The sequence below is a fragment of the Piliocolobus tephrosceles genome, chromosome 13 (assembly GCF_002776525.5).
Source record: "Piliocolobus tephrosceles isolate RC106 chromosome 13, ASM277652v3, whole genome shotgun sequence".
Lineage (NCBI taxonomy): Eukaryota > Metazoa > Chordata > Mammalia > Primates > Cercopithecidae > Piliocolobus > Piliocolobus tephrosceles.
Genome location: NC_045446.1, coordinates 64,227,942 through 64,243,444, shown reverse-complemented (window position 1 = coordinate 64,243,444; position 15,503 = coordinate 64,227,942). Strand labels below are relative to the sequence as shown.

Below are 15,503 nucleotides of genomic sequence, written 5' to 3'. Positions count from 1 at the left end.
CAGGTGTTTCTAGCCCTGTTTTACAAACGAGACAAGTAAGGAACAGAGAGGTAAAATAATTTGAAGTAGCATAAGTTATACTGAGTAAAAAATAAAATCAGATTCAATATTATCAACTTTTAGAGGCATTCTTTAGCCCATCCAGGCAGAGTTCAGGGCCCCTCTGGGTCCCATGTGTTTTTAGCATAGTCTTTATCTTCTTGGGTTGTAATAATCTGTCTGTGCCTGTCTCCCGCAGATCAAGAATTCTTAAATGGCATAACTGGTTCACCTCAAGTCTTCTTAACTGTTCTCAATGTGCATCCCAACCCTGTTGGGGGGGTATAGCAGCCTTCTTTTGGGCTGCTTCCAAAAGTATTTCAGAACTTGACCTTTTTCAGAACGTAAACAGGCCCAGATGAATTTCCACCTACAAGAGGAGAGCCAGAGAAACCTGATACACCTGCTCTCCCAAGCTGATTTCTTTTTCACCCACCTATTTGGCTAAAAGGAATGTGTCTGTTCAAGACTAAGTAAGGAACTATCTTCTTCCTAAGTCAAAATAGTTTTATTTCAAGGCCTTTAGCAAATAGTAGCTTTCAAAATAAACTGGAGGATGGCCGGGTGCAGTGGCTTACACCTGTAATCCCAGCACTTTGGGAGGCTGAGGCCGGTAGATCACTTGAGGTCAGGAGTTCAAAACCAGCCTGGCCAACATGGCAAAACCCTATCTCTACTAAAAATATAAAAATTCTGTAATCCCAGCACTTTGGGAGGCCGAGATGGGCGGATCATGAGGTCAGGAGATCGAGACCATCCTGGCTAACACAGTGAAACCCCGTCTCTACTAAAAAATACAAAAAACTAGCCAGGCGTGGTGGCGGGCACCTGTAGTCCCAGCTGCTCGGAAGGCTGAGGCAGAAGAATGGCGTGAACCCGGGAGGCGGAGCTTGCAGTGAGCTGAGATCCGGCCACTGCACTCCAGCCTGGGCAACAGAGCAAGACTCGGTCTCAAAAAAAAAAAAAAATTAGCTGAGCACAAGCCTGCAATTCCAGCTATTCAGGAGGCTGAGGCAGGAGAATCACTTGAACCCAGGAGGCGGAGGTTGCAGTGAGCCAAGATCATACCACTGCACTCCAGCCTGGGCAACAGAGTGAGTGAGACTCCGTCTCAAAAAATAAATAAATAAATAAACAAATAAAACCAGAGGGACAGGGGGTATTGCCATGAGAGACAGATGTGAGCAAGACTGATACATATCTAGAATTAGAATTTTACTGTGGAAAGTGGTTTGAGAGCCCTTACTTCTGATGAGAAAACTGAGGCCCAGGGAGCCAGAATGAAGTGGTGTATCCAATATGTCACACTAAAGCAACGGCAGAGCGTACATTGGAACCTCGGTGTCCTGCCTCTAGGAACAGTGACTGGTCCTCTGCTGATCTTTCTCAGAGCTTTCTTGAGAAGATGTTGCTATCCTCTGTGAGTATGTGCTGCAAACAGACAAGGCAACTCTTCTCTCTAACCCTGGGCAACTATCTGTAGACAAAGGGCAGTGGGGAGTCAGCAACCCTTCAATAAGGGCCTTGGGACTACTCTGTGCATTCAAAGAGCTCTCAGTCTAGTGAGAGAAACACAGATTATTATGGAATATTTGAGAGTTGCTGTGGTAGAGCCACGTTATCTCTTCCTAGTTGTGAGGATTTACGACATTTTATTGAAAGAAATCAGTTGAAGCTTAAGACCAAAAAGGAAAATGGGAGAAAGAATGAGAGATGAAAGCTGTATCAGGCAGAGGAAACAGAACCCACTCCAGCCATTTTAAGCAGAGAGGAGTTGAATGTAGAATATTAAGGTACTTTAAGTCATTAGAAGGTCTAGAGGAGTGGGCTTTAGGTTAAACTTTCAGGAGGGAACCACTAAATCTTTTAAGTTCAGAATGCAGTGCCAAAACTGAAATCTAAGAATCAGAAGCTCTTGTCATCGCCATTGCCACAGGGCCTCTCTCCACCCAAGGACCAAACACTAGATCAGAAAACACAATGTCTCTACATCATCATCCTTGTTACTAGCAAAAGCAGAAGGAAAAGGAAGATGTCCTCTGCCTCCTGCCTTCCAGATCTTTTGTGAGGGCATCTGATTGGCAGAGGCCAATTTGCATCCATACCCTAGCTGCAAAAGAGTCCAAGAAATGTAGCTTTTAACCCTTCCAATCTGTACTATAGAGGAATACAATGCAATAAAAGTAGGTGGGAGTAGATGCTCAGCAAGTCAATCCACGTAAATACTGTTCAGTTTCACTAAAACTTTTAAGAAGATAGCTCACTGGGCACTATTTTATTTACCTTTCCCTGTTCTTTCAAAAATATGCTTGTAACTCCTACTGCTTTCCTTGACTAGCCTTAAAAAAGGTTTTTTTAATAGCTTGTAAACTGGTTTGGCCAAGTTGTAGCCAGTGGTTGTTCTGTTTTGTTGTTTTGTTCCTCATATCGTTCTTCTCTATATCTTTAATGCTCTCCCTGTTCTAAGGCTCCTCTGCTTCTTGGTTCAGCCTTTTTCCAGGTCCTGCTTTGTTGGCAACTTGCACATGCCTCAGTTCTCTCCTGCTTTGTGGATGCCACTAGATCTTCGTTCCAAGGCTAGCATTTCTCTTCAGTTCTCCTTCCCAAGCCTCCTCACAAAATCTCCATTCTCTTTTCTCTTCCCATCACCCAGTTTCTTTATTAATTATTTCCAGTACAAATGACTGAAAAAGTAATGTCATCTGGTCTGGTTTTGCACCCTGGGTGCTAGAAGTCACAAGATTAAATAATAAGCATGTGAATTTTTTAACCAAGATACGGGAACAGAAATGCTGTTTTTCATTTATACATTTCAGATACAAATATAGTTGTATTATGGAATATAATATAAAACCTTCATGAATTTCTAAAATAAAAGACAAGCCTGCTAGATGTTATGCTTATTGTAGTTGTTTCAAGGCAACAGGGACTCCTGCACTTCAGAGTTTAATGTTTATTCTTCTCTGAATCATTGTTACTTCGGTGGGAAAGTTTGAAAAGAATTGGTCTAATGGAAATTCTTTAGGTTGAGGAAAACATATCAAAGCAAAGCTATAGCTACTTTTCTTCCCCTGAAAGAAATTTTAAGTTGGAAGCTCTGAGGGTATAAAATTCAGCGATTCCACCTAGAGAGGCTTGTCAGAGTAGATGGTACTAGAACCTATCTTTTAAAGACTACTTGTTAAATGTTAAACTGCATGTGGAGAGGAATAAAATCAGCAGTTCCTGAGTGTTAATTTGTTCATCAGAATGCTTTCTGTCCAGAGGGACAGACTGAGGCCCCTGGAGGAGTACTTACTGAAAGGAGCAGCAAGATGGAGAAAAGGGTGGAGCCTCAAAGATGAACTTCACCTACCAGGACAAGTGGGAGTATGGATTTGGAGAATTCTTGAGCTAGACAGTTAGAAAGAAGAAAACCCAGTTAGAAAGAAGACAACCCAGTTAGAATACACATACAGAATCTGTTCCCTGGAGCATGTGGATTATGTTTAGGACTTCTATTCCTTTCTGCTCTGCTCATCTCTTTTCCTTCATCTGTAATCCTGACATTCATAGCATTTTAGAGCTGAAAGTGATCTCATGAAATATATAGTCTGTGTTTTGTAAAGTGTCTATTATTCAGTGCTGTCCAAAAGAGCTTTCTACTATGATGGAAATGTTCTGTGGGTTCAGTGTCCAGTATGGTAGCCACTAGCCCCATGTGGCTGTCGAGCACTTGAAATATGGCTAGTGCAATCAAGGAAGTAAATTTTTTATCTTTAGTTTTAATGAATTTAAAGGTGCATAGCCACACGTGGCTCGTGGCTTATCTTCCTGGACAGCTCAGTTAGACTATCTAGTATCATCAGCCATCTGCATTTTACACTGTCTTAAGACAGAATAACTTGACCAAGTCTCCCACATTGGAAACCTGATCTTGCAAAAATTAACATTAGATATTCTCACCAGCACCAAGTATTTTACATTTGTTAACCCCATAGTAGAGGCAATATAGGAGACAGTTTAGAGCATGGACTCTGGAGCCAGAATGCTTGAATTGGACTCTCAGTTCTACCATTTAATAAATATGTGACCAACTAATTTAATTTTTCAGTACCCTAATTTTTAGAAATCTGTATGATAGAAATAATAATGATAGAAATAGATATGATAGAAATAATGATAGAAATCTATATGATAGAGATAATCTATATGACAGAAATAGCTATCTTATAGGGTTGTTGTAAGGATTAAATGAGTTTATATATATAAAGTACGTAGAACAGTGCCTGGCACACAGTAAGTGATATATAAGTGTTACTTACTCTTAGTATTTGTCTTAATTCTTACAATATCTTTGGAAGTGTAAGTGTAATATGCCCAGTTTTACAGTTGAAGAAGCTGTGGCCTAGATACTTCTTGCCCAAAATCACATAACACGTTTATGGCAGAGCTGATATTTGGTCATCTGGCTCTTAGGTTCAGGACTCCTTGTAGTTCTATCTTATCTTTTGCCTCTCAACACAGTATTTTCCATCTTCCCACAAAGTACAGGAGATGAGAGAAGTCACTTCTTTTTGGGGAATATTTATAAACTGAGTCTTAAAAAGACAGGGTAGTAGCAGAAAGGTCACTGAAACATTTCATCCATTGATTGATTGATTGATTGATTGATTGACACGGTCTCACTCTGTCCCCCAGACTGGAGTACAGTGGTGCAATCTCAGCTCACTGCAGCCTCTGCCTCCCAGACTCAAGAGATCCTCTCACCTCCTGAGTAGCTGGGACTATAGGCACGTGCCACCATGCTTGGTTAATTTTTTTTTTTGTATACCTGGGATCTCACTGTATTGCCCAGGCTGGTCTTGAATTCCTGCTGTCCTCCTACCTTGGCCTCCCAATGTGCTGGGATTACAGGCTTGAGCCACCACACCCAGCCTGAAAACATTTCAGACACAGGGGGATAGCTTGAGCAAAGACCCCATAGGTAGAAGAGGGCCAGGAATAGTCCTGCTTGTGTCTGTATAATCTGAGGCTTCTTGCGTACCCTAAAGTACAGTCACTCCACTGTATTCTATTTCAGGGAGCCCCTTGACAGAGCGGAAAGTATCGATACCCAGTTGTTGTGTATCCTTTGCAACAGCCGATGAATCATCTCCTGTATACACCCAAGTGGTTGAAAACACAGATTCCCCCATCTGGAATTTTCAACAGCAGTCAAGGTTTGTGTTATCTGCTTGTTCATCAGCCTTCCAGAATCTACTTTTTGTTCCAAGACACAAAGTCAGAGCAAGGAATATAACCAATGCGATTTTTGAGCAGACCTGGAAAATGCTTTTGTTATCCCAGCAATTATTTCATCCTAGTGTTTATGAATTCACAGCAAGCAGTGGTTTAAAGGTTTTGTTTTAGTGTTTTTAACTCTTCTCAGTATGCTAAAAAATTATTCAGTGAGAGGACCTCTCTGTTTTAGGCACTTGGAATTAAAGATGATTAAGATACTCCATGCAATTGAGGAGTTCATGGTCTTACCTGAGAAAAAATATCAATAACAAATTACCATCAAGCTGGGTGTGGTAACACATGCCTATAATCCCAGCTACTGGGGGAGGGGAGGGGTGGCAATGTGGGATGGTAGAGCTAAGGTGGGAGGATCACTTGAGTCCAGGAGTTCGAGACCAGCCTGGGCAATATAGTAAGACGCTGTCTCAAAAAAAAAAAAAAAATTATAATAAAGAGAAATAAGAAGGGGATGCTGGTAGAGCTCAGAAAAAAAAGATTATTTAGGACAACCTAGAAGTTCAGGGAAGGCTTCATAAATAAGACACCTCAGCTAAATATTGAAGAATATATATAAGTTATCCAGGTGAATAAGAGTTGGAAAGATATTCCGAACAAAGAGAACTAATCTCGGAAAAGGCTGTGGATTCTCATCCTTGGAAAAGACTTCTGGTGTAGTGGAAAGACCTTGGGCATTTGAACCAGAGACACTTGGCCTCCAACTCCATCTCTGTAATTTACTGACTGTGTGGTCAAGTTATGTAACATCTGTGAGCCACAGATTCCTCTGTAAAGTGGGGGTCATTTTTATAAGGTCATTGTGAGGTCCAAATTAGCTGACATTTAGGGCCTTATGGTACAAAGCATGTATACAACAAATGTTAGGTCTCCTTTGGGAGGCTCAAAAATAGGAGGTAAAGTCCTGTCAGGGACTGTGCAGTGTCACTTAGATTTTATTAGGACAAAGAGGGCTAATTAAATGTGAGGGGGCTGGCATAGGAAACCAAGAATTAAACTTTATTAAATGTGATGCAATGTTATGATAATAGTAACAAAATCATTATTAGAAGTTATACTGTATCACCCTTTATAAAGTTTAATTCTTGTCCACCAACACTAGCCATACCCATGGTGTCTGGTCTTCTGTTCTTTCACAGTGTTTGTGTACTTTAATTGAGTCTCAGCAGTTGGTCACATGCTCAGTGTTTTGTAATTTGAGAGGCTAGCCTGAGTCAGGAGCTAGAACTGCAGTGAAAACTCAGTGCTGTATGTGGTGAGCTACTGGAAATCATAGAAATTCTGGCCATCAGAGTACTTCATATAAAATATCAAATCCTCCCCAAAAGGCAGGAAACCAGAGGACTGAGCTTCTAAGTGGAGGTGATTTGTTCATTCACAACCTAAAAACCTAACATAATTACAAAACTTCACAAAGTTGATGAAGGGATATGAGCAATCTCCTGATTTCATCTCTTCACTTTACAGTTGAGGAGACTGTGGCCCAGGGAGGCTACATAGTCTGTTGGTAACAGAGGCAGGATTGGAAGAAAAATGAATAATGGCACTATTTACAATTCCCTTATCACAAAATTGTTTCCTTTTGTCTTCATAGCAACTTGCAGGTCGGTAGTATTATCCCATTTAACAGGTAAGAGAACCAGGCCTGGAAGAAGCTAAGTGCATGGCCAGAGTCGCTCAGGTGATAATAGTAGAGCTAGAATTCAGAGGTGAGTCTTTTGACTCCCAGCTAGAATTAGAATCTCTGACCAGTCCTTGTTTCACTTTAGACCATGCCTCTCATTGGTCTGGAAGTAGGCTCTATTCACTTCCCCAGTGGTGTTTGGGGAATGAAATCAAGCCTCTTGGTTTTCTCTAGATCTCCTTCTTGCTTACCTGGAGCCCTAGCACCTGGTTTGGAACTTTCCAAAGCTTTGTCATTTAAAACTGTATTTTATATAATATATAAATGTATTGGAGGTGTTCAGTGGATTTCACTTCAGCTTCTTTATCTGGTATGAAAGTTAGGCATTTTCTTACTTTGTTGCCTTGCCTCTGCATGGTGTAGTGTTGAGGTCAGGCAAGCCAGGGTTCAAATCCCAGGCCTACTACTTACTTACTCTTAAGTGACCTCAAGCAAACCATTTTACTTCTCTGAGCCCAATCTTATCATCTGTAAAATAAGGATAATAATGTCCATGTTACAGGCTTTTGTGCAGATTAAATGTATATGAAACACTTGGTGCCATGCCTGGCCCAAGGTAGGCATTCAGTAAATGTTCTTTTCCTCCTCTTCCCTTCTCACCATTCTCTCATTCTAAGGCATAAGCAGAATTCTTACCCATTCCAATAAAACTCTTAAATGCATGTTGAGGAACTTCTTTTCCATACTTCCTCCTCTGTCTTAGGGAAACTTTAGGAATGGTGGGGAGGAAATGTTGTGTTAGGGGAGCCTGTTTTCAAGTCTTGGCAAGTTACGTCACCTCTCTGAGCTTCCATCCCCTCATTTTAACTGTGAAGATAAAAATATATCCTAGAAGATGGCTAAGAAGATGAAATAGTGTTGGGAAAGTGCCTTGCAAATTATAAGATATTCTTCAAATCTAAGTTTTATACTACCGAAAGTTCCTATACACTTAGTTTACAGTGGTTGTTTTTCTTAATAGGCTATCAAAAGAGCTGCTTCTGGACCCACAACAAACCCTGGTCTTCAAAGTTTGGCATAAAGGAGGTATGAACTCTGTTAAAAGAATATCTGCTTGCTTGTAAAAATAAGCTCACATCCTGTTGACAAGTTACCATTCCTTTTTTTTTTTTTTTTTTAAACCAAGTGAAGCATTCCTGATGGTGCTGGGAATGCAGATATGTGGTAGAGAGTAATCCCCCAGAAGGCCACATTATTTTCCTGTAAAAAAAAAAAAAAAAAAAACGCCGGGCGCGGTGGCTCACGCCTGTAATCCCAGCCCTTTGGGAGGCCGAGGCGGGCGGATCACGAGGTCAGGAGATCGAGACCATCCTGGCTAATACAGTGAAACCCTGTCTTTACTAAAAATACAAAAAATTAGCCGGGTGTGGTGGTGCGTGCCTGTAGTCCCAGCTACTCGGAGGCTAAGGCAGGAGAATGGCGTGAACCCAGGAGGCGGAGCTTGCAGTGAGCCGAGATGGTGCCACTGCACTCCAGCCTGGGCGACAAAGCGAGACTCCGTCTCAAAAAAAAAAAAAAAAGAATGGTAAATTGTCAACAGGATTTTTTTTTTTTTTTAGCAAGATCTTGCTCTGTCACCTGGGCTGGAGTGCAGTGGCGTGATCATCTCAGTCTCCTGAATAGCGGGGACCACAAAGTGCGCACCACCATGCCTAGCTAATTTTGTTTTGTTTTTTTTTTTTGAGACGGAGTCTTGTTCTCTCACCCAAGCTGGAGTGCAGTGCCGCGATCTCTGCTCACTACAAGCCCCGCCTTCCAGGTTCACGCCCTTCTCCTGCCTCAGCCCCCTGAGTAGCTGGGACTACAGGCGCCCGCCAGCACGCCCCGCTAATTTTTATATTTTTAGTAGAGATGGGGTTTCAGTGTGTTAGCCAGGATGGTCTCAATCTCCTGACCTCGTGATCCACCCGCCTTGGCCTCCCAGCGTGCTGGGATTACAGGCGTGAGCCACCGTGCCCAGCCGCTAATTATTTTTTTGTATAGACAAAGTCTCACTATGTTGCCAGGCTGATCTCTAACTCCTGGGCTCAAGCAATCTTCCTGCCTCAGCCTCCCAAAGTGCTGAGACCACAGGTGTGAGCCACCATACCTGGCTTATTCTCCTACAGAATTTAAGTACTTAAAAATTATATAATTTTGGCCGGGCGCGGTGGCTCAAGCCTGTAATCCCAGCACTTTGGGAGGCCGAGGCGGACGGATCACAAGGTCAGGAGATCGAGACCATCCTGGCTAACACGGTGAAACCCCGTCTCTACTAAAAAATACAAAAAACTAGCCGGGCGAGGTGGTGGGCGCCTGTAGTCCCAGCTGCTGGGGAGGCTGAGGCAGGAGAATGGCGTGAACCCGGGAGGCGGAGCTTGCAGTGAGCTGAGATCCGGCCACTGCACTCCAGTTTGAGCTACAGAGCCAGACTCCGTCTCAAAAAAAAAAAAAAAAATTATATAATTTTGTTTGACTACCTGGTTAGTGAAGAAATCCAAGTACGTTTGAGTCTTTCCTGTTGTATCTGTGAACCATCATAATGTACAGCCTGCCACATATAAGTGGTTTCTCCCCACTTTTGTATGATGATGATAAGCCTTCTGTTGACTCTGGCTTATTAACCAAGACCCTTGCATTATCAGGTAGTACACAAAACGAGAGTCTAACCACATATTTTTTCTTATTTTAAGAACCTTCCCAAGAGGGATGTGCTGATATTATGGTTTTTCGACCCAGTTTTATTAAGAGGCATAACACAGCAACATTAAGAGCCTTGACTCTGAAGCCAGGTTCTTCGGATTCAAATGCCAGTTCTGCCCCTTACTGTAGCAGTGTGACCTTGGGTAAATGACTTCTCTGTGCCTATTTCCATATCTGTAAAATTAAGGCTAATAATACTACATACTTCATAGGGTTTTTGGAGAATTAAGTAAGGGCCTGACACTTAGTAAATACCATATCAGTTTTTGTTGTTTTTATTACCAAGCAGTAATGTGCTAAGAACTTTACAAACATCTCTAATTCTTGACGGTAAAAATAAAATTAGTCTAATTTTATAGCTGTAAAAGCTGAAGCCCAAGGAAGTTTAGTGGCTTGACTAAGGTCATGTCGCTATGAATTGGTGGAGCCAGTATTTGAACCCAGTTCTTACTGGCTGTACAGCCTTCACTGTTTGTCCTTCGCCATGCTAGTAAGATTGGAAAACTTGGAAAATTGAGGTAGTGCGGACGTCTAACCATCTTACAGCTTAGAAAATTTTGTCTCACTAAATCTCTCCTCTAAGTGTAGCTCCTTTAAGATTCCAGCTAGGCCCTGATTTCCAAATCTTCATTTGTTTTGAATCACCTACACAGCCTACAGAGTCACAGTTTTTTGTTTGCCAGTGGTGATTTTTGGAGCTAACCTCAAACCCTAATAAAGACCTGAGAGAAATCGAAATGTAAAGGGAATTTACTGACCTTTCTCTCCGCCTGTGCTCCTGTTGGTGAGTGCTTCTGTGAGTCCCTTGTTTTGATGATGAGTTCTATGTTGCTGCTTTGGATTCACTTAGTTCCTCCACTGCTACCCAACCTCATAAATACAGTAAGAGCTGATCATAACTCACTTTTCTCTGAATCAACACAAGAAATTCTTGCTCTATTTAGCTGAGCTTCACCCTCCTTTCTAGGCTTTTTCTCTCTTCTCTCTAAAGTACCACAGAGATTCTCAAGCAGACCAGGGTTCACAATTCAGCACTTATTTTAGCAGGAAAAAGAGAATAAACTTTGGTCTTATGCAGACCTGGGTTCAAATGTTGGCTCTGCTATTTACTATAATAACTCTGTGGCCTGAATTAAATCACTTTACCTCTTTCCTGTTATCTTTCTTATTTATAAAATTAGAATAATAGTACTGGCCTTGCAGGATTTGTGAGGATTTGAGATAATATATGTAAAGTACTTGGCACATAATTGTTGCTTAATAAATGGAGCTATTGTTACTATTATGTCTACTATGTGTCAGGTACTATGCTAGGACTATTGGAGTGTAGAGAATAAAATACATTCCCTATCTTCCAGGACTTCGAGAGGGTCTTAGTAAGATCTGGTCATAAATGAAAGTGAGGAAAATGCCTAGACAACACTGACCACTACTCAGTGTATATAGATATCTCTCTGCCCTTAACCTATTTATGCCTAGTGTTCCATTATAGGAACACTAAGCTTGTGGGAGTTATTTATATCCTACTGCTCGAGGTCATTACCAAGGTCTGATTTTTTACAAAAAAATTTGCAAACTCCAGCATGAATGGGTTAATTCTATCGTTTCCACACAAACTCAACAAATCTAGTATAGTACTCAAATCCAACCAAGCTGTGTGCAGCAGTTTCTATTCTGTGCCAGGCACCATGCTAAGTACTAGGGATACAAAGGTAAAAATAAAACAGGCATGGTCCCTTGTCCTCACAGAGCTCACAGTCAGCATGGGACATAAAAAGTACAGTATAGTATGATTAGGCAAATATAGGGTACTCTGATAGGAGACGTCTTACCCAGACTTAGGATGTCAGAGGAGCACACCTGGAGCACACCTGAGCTGAGGAATGAAGGGTCAGGACTTACTGTAGTCAGAGGGGAAAACAAATACAAAGCCTCAAGTCAAGAAAGAGTTGAGAGAAGTTCTCGATGACTAGAACATTAACTGCAAATGGAGAATGGCAGGTTGTCCTGTTAATCCGATGTTAAATTTAACTCTTCCAAGCCATTCCTTTTCTCCATGATCTGCTTAGCCAAAGCACTCCTCAAGTATGTTTAAGATGTACTACCTTCATTTTAGGCAGAACCCTCCATCATACTTCATCCCCAGTGGGTAAGAATTACTTGAACCCCACTCTGGGGAATACAGCTTCAAGTGTTTATAGAATCAAAAACTTTCCAAGTTGAAGGGGATCTTTTTTTTTTTCTTTTTTGAGACAGGATCTCACTTTGTTTCCCAGGCTGGAGTACAGTGGTAGGATTATGCTCACTGCAGCTGTGAACTCCTGAGCCCAAGGTCCTCCCACCTCAGCTTCCTAAGTAGCTGGGACTACCGGCATGCACCACTATACCCCACACTTTTTTTTTAGAGATGGGGTCATACAGTGTTGCCCAGACTGGTCTCGAATTCTTGACCTTAAGCAGCCCTCCCTCCTCAACCTCCCAAGGTGCTGGGGTTACAGGCATGAGCCACCTGCTCAACCAAAGGGGATATTGAATCTGGTTCAATACTTCTCATTATATGTGTGTGACTGAGGCTCAGGGAGTTCGAGGAATGTGTTTTCCAGTCAAAGCCATACGTAGATTTGCTATTGTGGCACAGTGCTCCTTTGTCCCGCTCTAGGTTGGCCAGTTTACTTGTGTTTTCAGTGAATATTTATCGAGTTTTTCATGCAGGAAGATGTTATGCCAGGTATGGAGAGTGTAGGGAACATAGTGTAATACTTTTTCTCGTCTTTTAGCTAGGTTCGAGTCTAAAGGACAGCAAGCTGTCCAAACAAATGTTATGCAGTATGTGATGAATTTAGCGTCATCAGGAATGTGCCCAAGGAACTGTGGGAACTTCACGATTACTCCTCTGGAAAATTTGCATTCCTCGATTTATTAAGCAATTTATGGACCTATAGTTGTGTCAGTGTTTGGTAGATCCAGCCTTTGATTTCACTGTACAGAATGGAGCCTGTGTAAAATAGAAATTCATGTAGTGACAGAGGCCTGTTTGTCCCCAGCTTCTTCATGTCAGAAATGAGGAATAAGTAGCAAAGAATATGAGAATGAAGGTCATTGCATGGTAGCTTGTCCAATAAAAAGAGAATCTTCTCAGTCATTAAGGGCAGCGCCATTACCATATAGAGAAGAGCCTGAGCCCAGGCTCATTTTGCACCCTAAACTGGTCTCCAGGGAGTTATTTGTCTTTCCTTTTTAATTTGCATTACTTTGCTCTTAATTAAATATAATACATATGTAGAAAATTTGGAAAATACAGAGAAGTAGAAATAGGAAAATGCAAATCTCTCATACCATAATTGCAAGACATACTGTCCTGAGAAAAATCACTGAGACATGATAGCCTAGGAAAAATAAGTTCTTAAGTTTGGTGTTATTTTCTAATTGCCTGTATCAAGAGGACCAGCTAGGTGGGGTGGCTCACATGTGTAATCCCAACACTTTGGGAAGCCAATGCAGGAGGATCGCTTGAGGCTGGGGGTTCAAGACCACCTGGGCAACATAGTGAGACTCCGTCTCAACAAAAAAATTAAATTAGCCGGGCGCGGTGGCTCAAGCCTGTAATCCCAGCACTTTGGGAGGCCGAGACGGGCGGATCACGAGGTCAGGAGATCGAGACCATCCTGGCTAACACGGTGAAACCCCGTCTCTACTAAAAATACAAAAACTAGCCGGGCGAGGTGGCGGGCGCCTATAGTCCCAGCTACTCAGGATGCTGAGGCAGGAGAAGGGCGTAAACCCGGGAGGCAGAGCTTGCAGTGAGCTGAGATCTGGCCACTGCACTCCAGTCCGGGCGACAGAGCGAGACTCCGCCTCAAAAAAAAAAAAAAAAAAAAATTAAATTAAAAATTAGCTGGGCATGGTGATGTGTGCCTATAGTCCTAGCTATTTGGGAGGCTGAAGAGGGAGGATCGCTTGAGTTTGGGAGTTTGAGGCTGCAGTGAACTATGATCATGCTACTGCACTGCAACCTGGACATCAGAGTGAGACTCCATCTCTTTCAAAAAAGAGAAAGAATGAAGTGCAAGCCTGCCAGCTTTTTCCCACCATACAGAAAGGGAATTCCTAACAGGAAGGCAGGCTTTGGTTGCCAGTCTCTCTCAACTTCATTATCTGTCTTCTCCGATGGTTTTGGGATCACTGAACTCCTCTATCCCCTGAATCAGCTTCTCTGTGTGCACCCTCTAATCTCAGTGGCAGGACATACCTAGTCACATTGCCCAGCTTTTCTCTTTCCCCTACAGATGAAGAGAGGGTGATTGGCTTTGCCTCGGTGGACCTCTCCCCACTTCTCTCTGGCTTCCAGTTTGTCTGTGGCTGGTACAACATCACGGACTTCGGTGGAGAGTGCCAGGGGCAGATAAAAGTTGCTGTCTCCCCTTTGGAGAGTTTGATACACTTCAAAGAAGAAAGGCAAGCAAGGCGTGGAGTGGAGACCTCAAAATCACTGGTATGTATGGAGATTCACATCCCTAACCATTAAGAATTGTACTGACCTATAAGAACATCCTTTACTCATGTTTGGCCCTTTCCAGCTTATAGAATACGTTATATACTATTTGTGTCTCGTAACAACCTCCTGATCTTTTGGAGTGATGAAAATGTTCTGGAATTAGTAGTGATGGTTGCACAACTTTGAATACACTGAAAACCAGTGAATTGAGCTTTTTAAAAGGATGAATTGTATAATACATTAATTATATCTTAGTTTTCAAATAAAACAAGATTGTCATATAGAATCTGAAACTATATAAGCGGACTTGTTTTTCAACTCTGTTACACTGATATCATTAGTCTTTCAATTAAAAAAATAATTGAAAGAACGCGAAGAGAGAAATTGATGATGGTATGCATAGACAAATCTTTCAAGGAGTTTAACTGTAAGAGAAAGAAGAATTTCCCGGACTATCAAAAATACAAAAGCTCTTGATCAAGGCAAAGACCAGGTTTTTTATTTATCTCTCTGTCTCTCATGCCTGGCCCAGGGCCTGGCACAGAGTGGTCATCCATAAATACTGAATGAAAGCATGCATAAGAAAACAGAGTTCATTGGTTCCTATATAGGAAGGTCCTTTCTTCAGCCCAACCCTGGTAGTCCTAAGACAAGAAATTTCACAGCCGGATTATCCTCAGATGTAGGGTAAGTGTAAAATGATATCCATCCAGGCATTTACAGTATATTAATAGCTGGAGGAACAAGAGCATAAATATAGATAAAGCAACTGAAAAGTAATCTGATAGCATAGTCTGTAAAATGGGGATAATAATAATACTTGCTTCATAAGATTATAAATGAGAAAATGTATGTAAATTGTTTAGCACAGTGTTTAACACAAAGGATTCAGTAAATTAAATGCACACAATAAATTTTACAAATTTGTTTACATACTGCTTTGTTACGAATGGTTTTATGGTGACAAGTGTACCATTTTTCTTGTTGTGTTTACAGATCCCAATATACAGTCCCTTTTCCTTCCCTGCCTCTGATATGTATGCTGCATTCTCCAGCCACATGGCAAGGCAGACCCTAGACCAACTTGCTCATGCCTCCTCAAAGGAGCTTGATTTCTCCTCTCCTGGGAGGTGAGTGAATTCTTGATGATGAGAAGAAATTGGGTTAAAAAATGGAAGTGTGTGAACTGGCTTACCATTTCTCTCTTTCCTTTATTAGAGGAAAAAACAAGACAGGGTAAGAGCTTTGTTGATCTTCTGTCACAGCTCCAAAAACCCCAAGATCCTATGAAAACAAAGTTTTTATGAGATAGGAGCTAGAATATGT

General features: G+C 41.7%; 1 protein-coding gene across 9 annotated transcripts in view; it reads left to right on the top strand.

Annotated features, from left to right (window-relative positions):
- The window catches only part of C2CD3 (C2 domain containing 3 centriole elongation regulator), a 158,616-nt gene that overhangs the window by 107,034 nt on the left and 36,079 nt on the right, over positions 1–15,503 (top strand). For all 9 annotated transcript variants that reach the window (XM_023209423.2, XM_023209426.3, XM_023209421.1 and 6 more), the window contains 4 exons: positions 5,102–5,240; positions 7,962–8,026; positions 13,969–14,174; positions 15,174–15,307. In XM_023209423.2, coding sequence (XP_023065191.1) covers positions 5,102–5,240; positions 7,962–8,026; positions 13,969–14,174; positions 15,174–15,307 — 544 coding nt within the window. The remainder of the gene's footprint in view (positions 1–5,101; positions 5,241–7,961; positions 8,027–13,968; positions 14,175–15,173; positions 15,308–15,503) is intronic.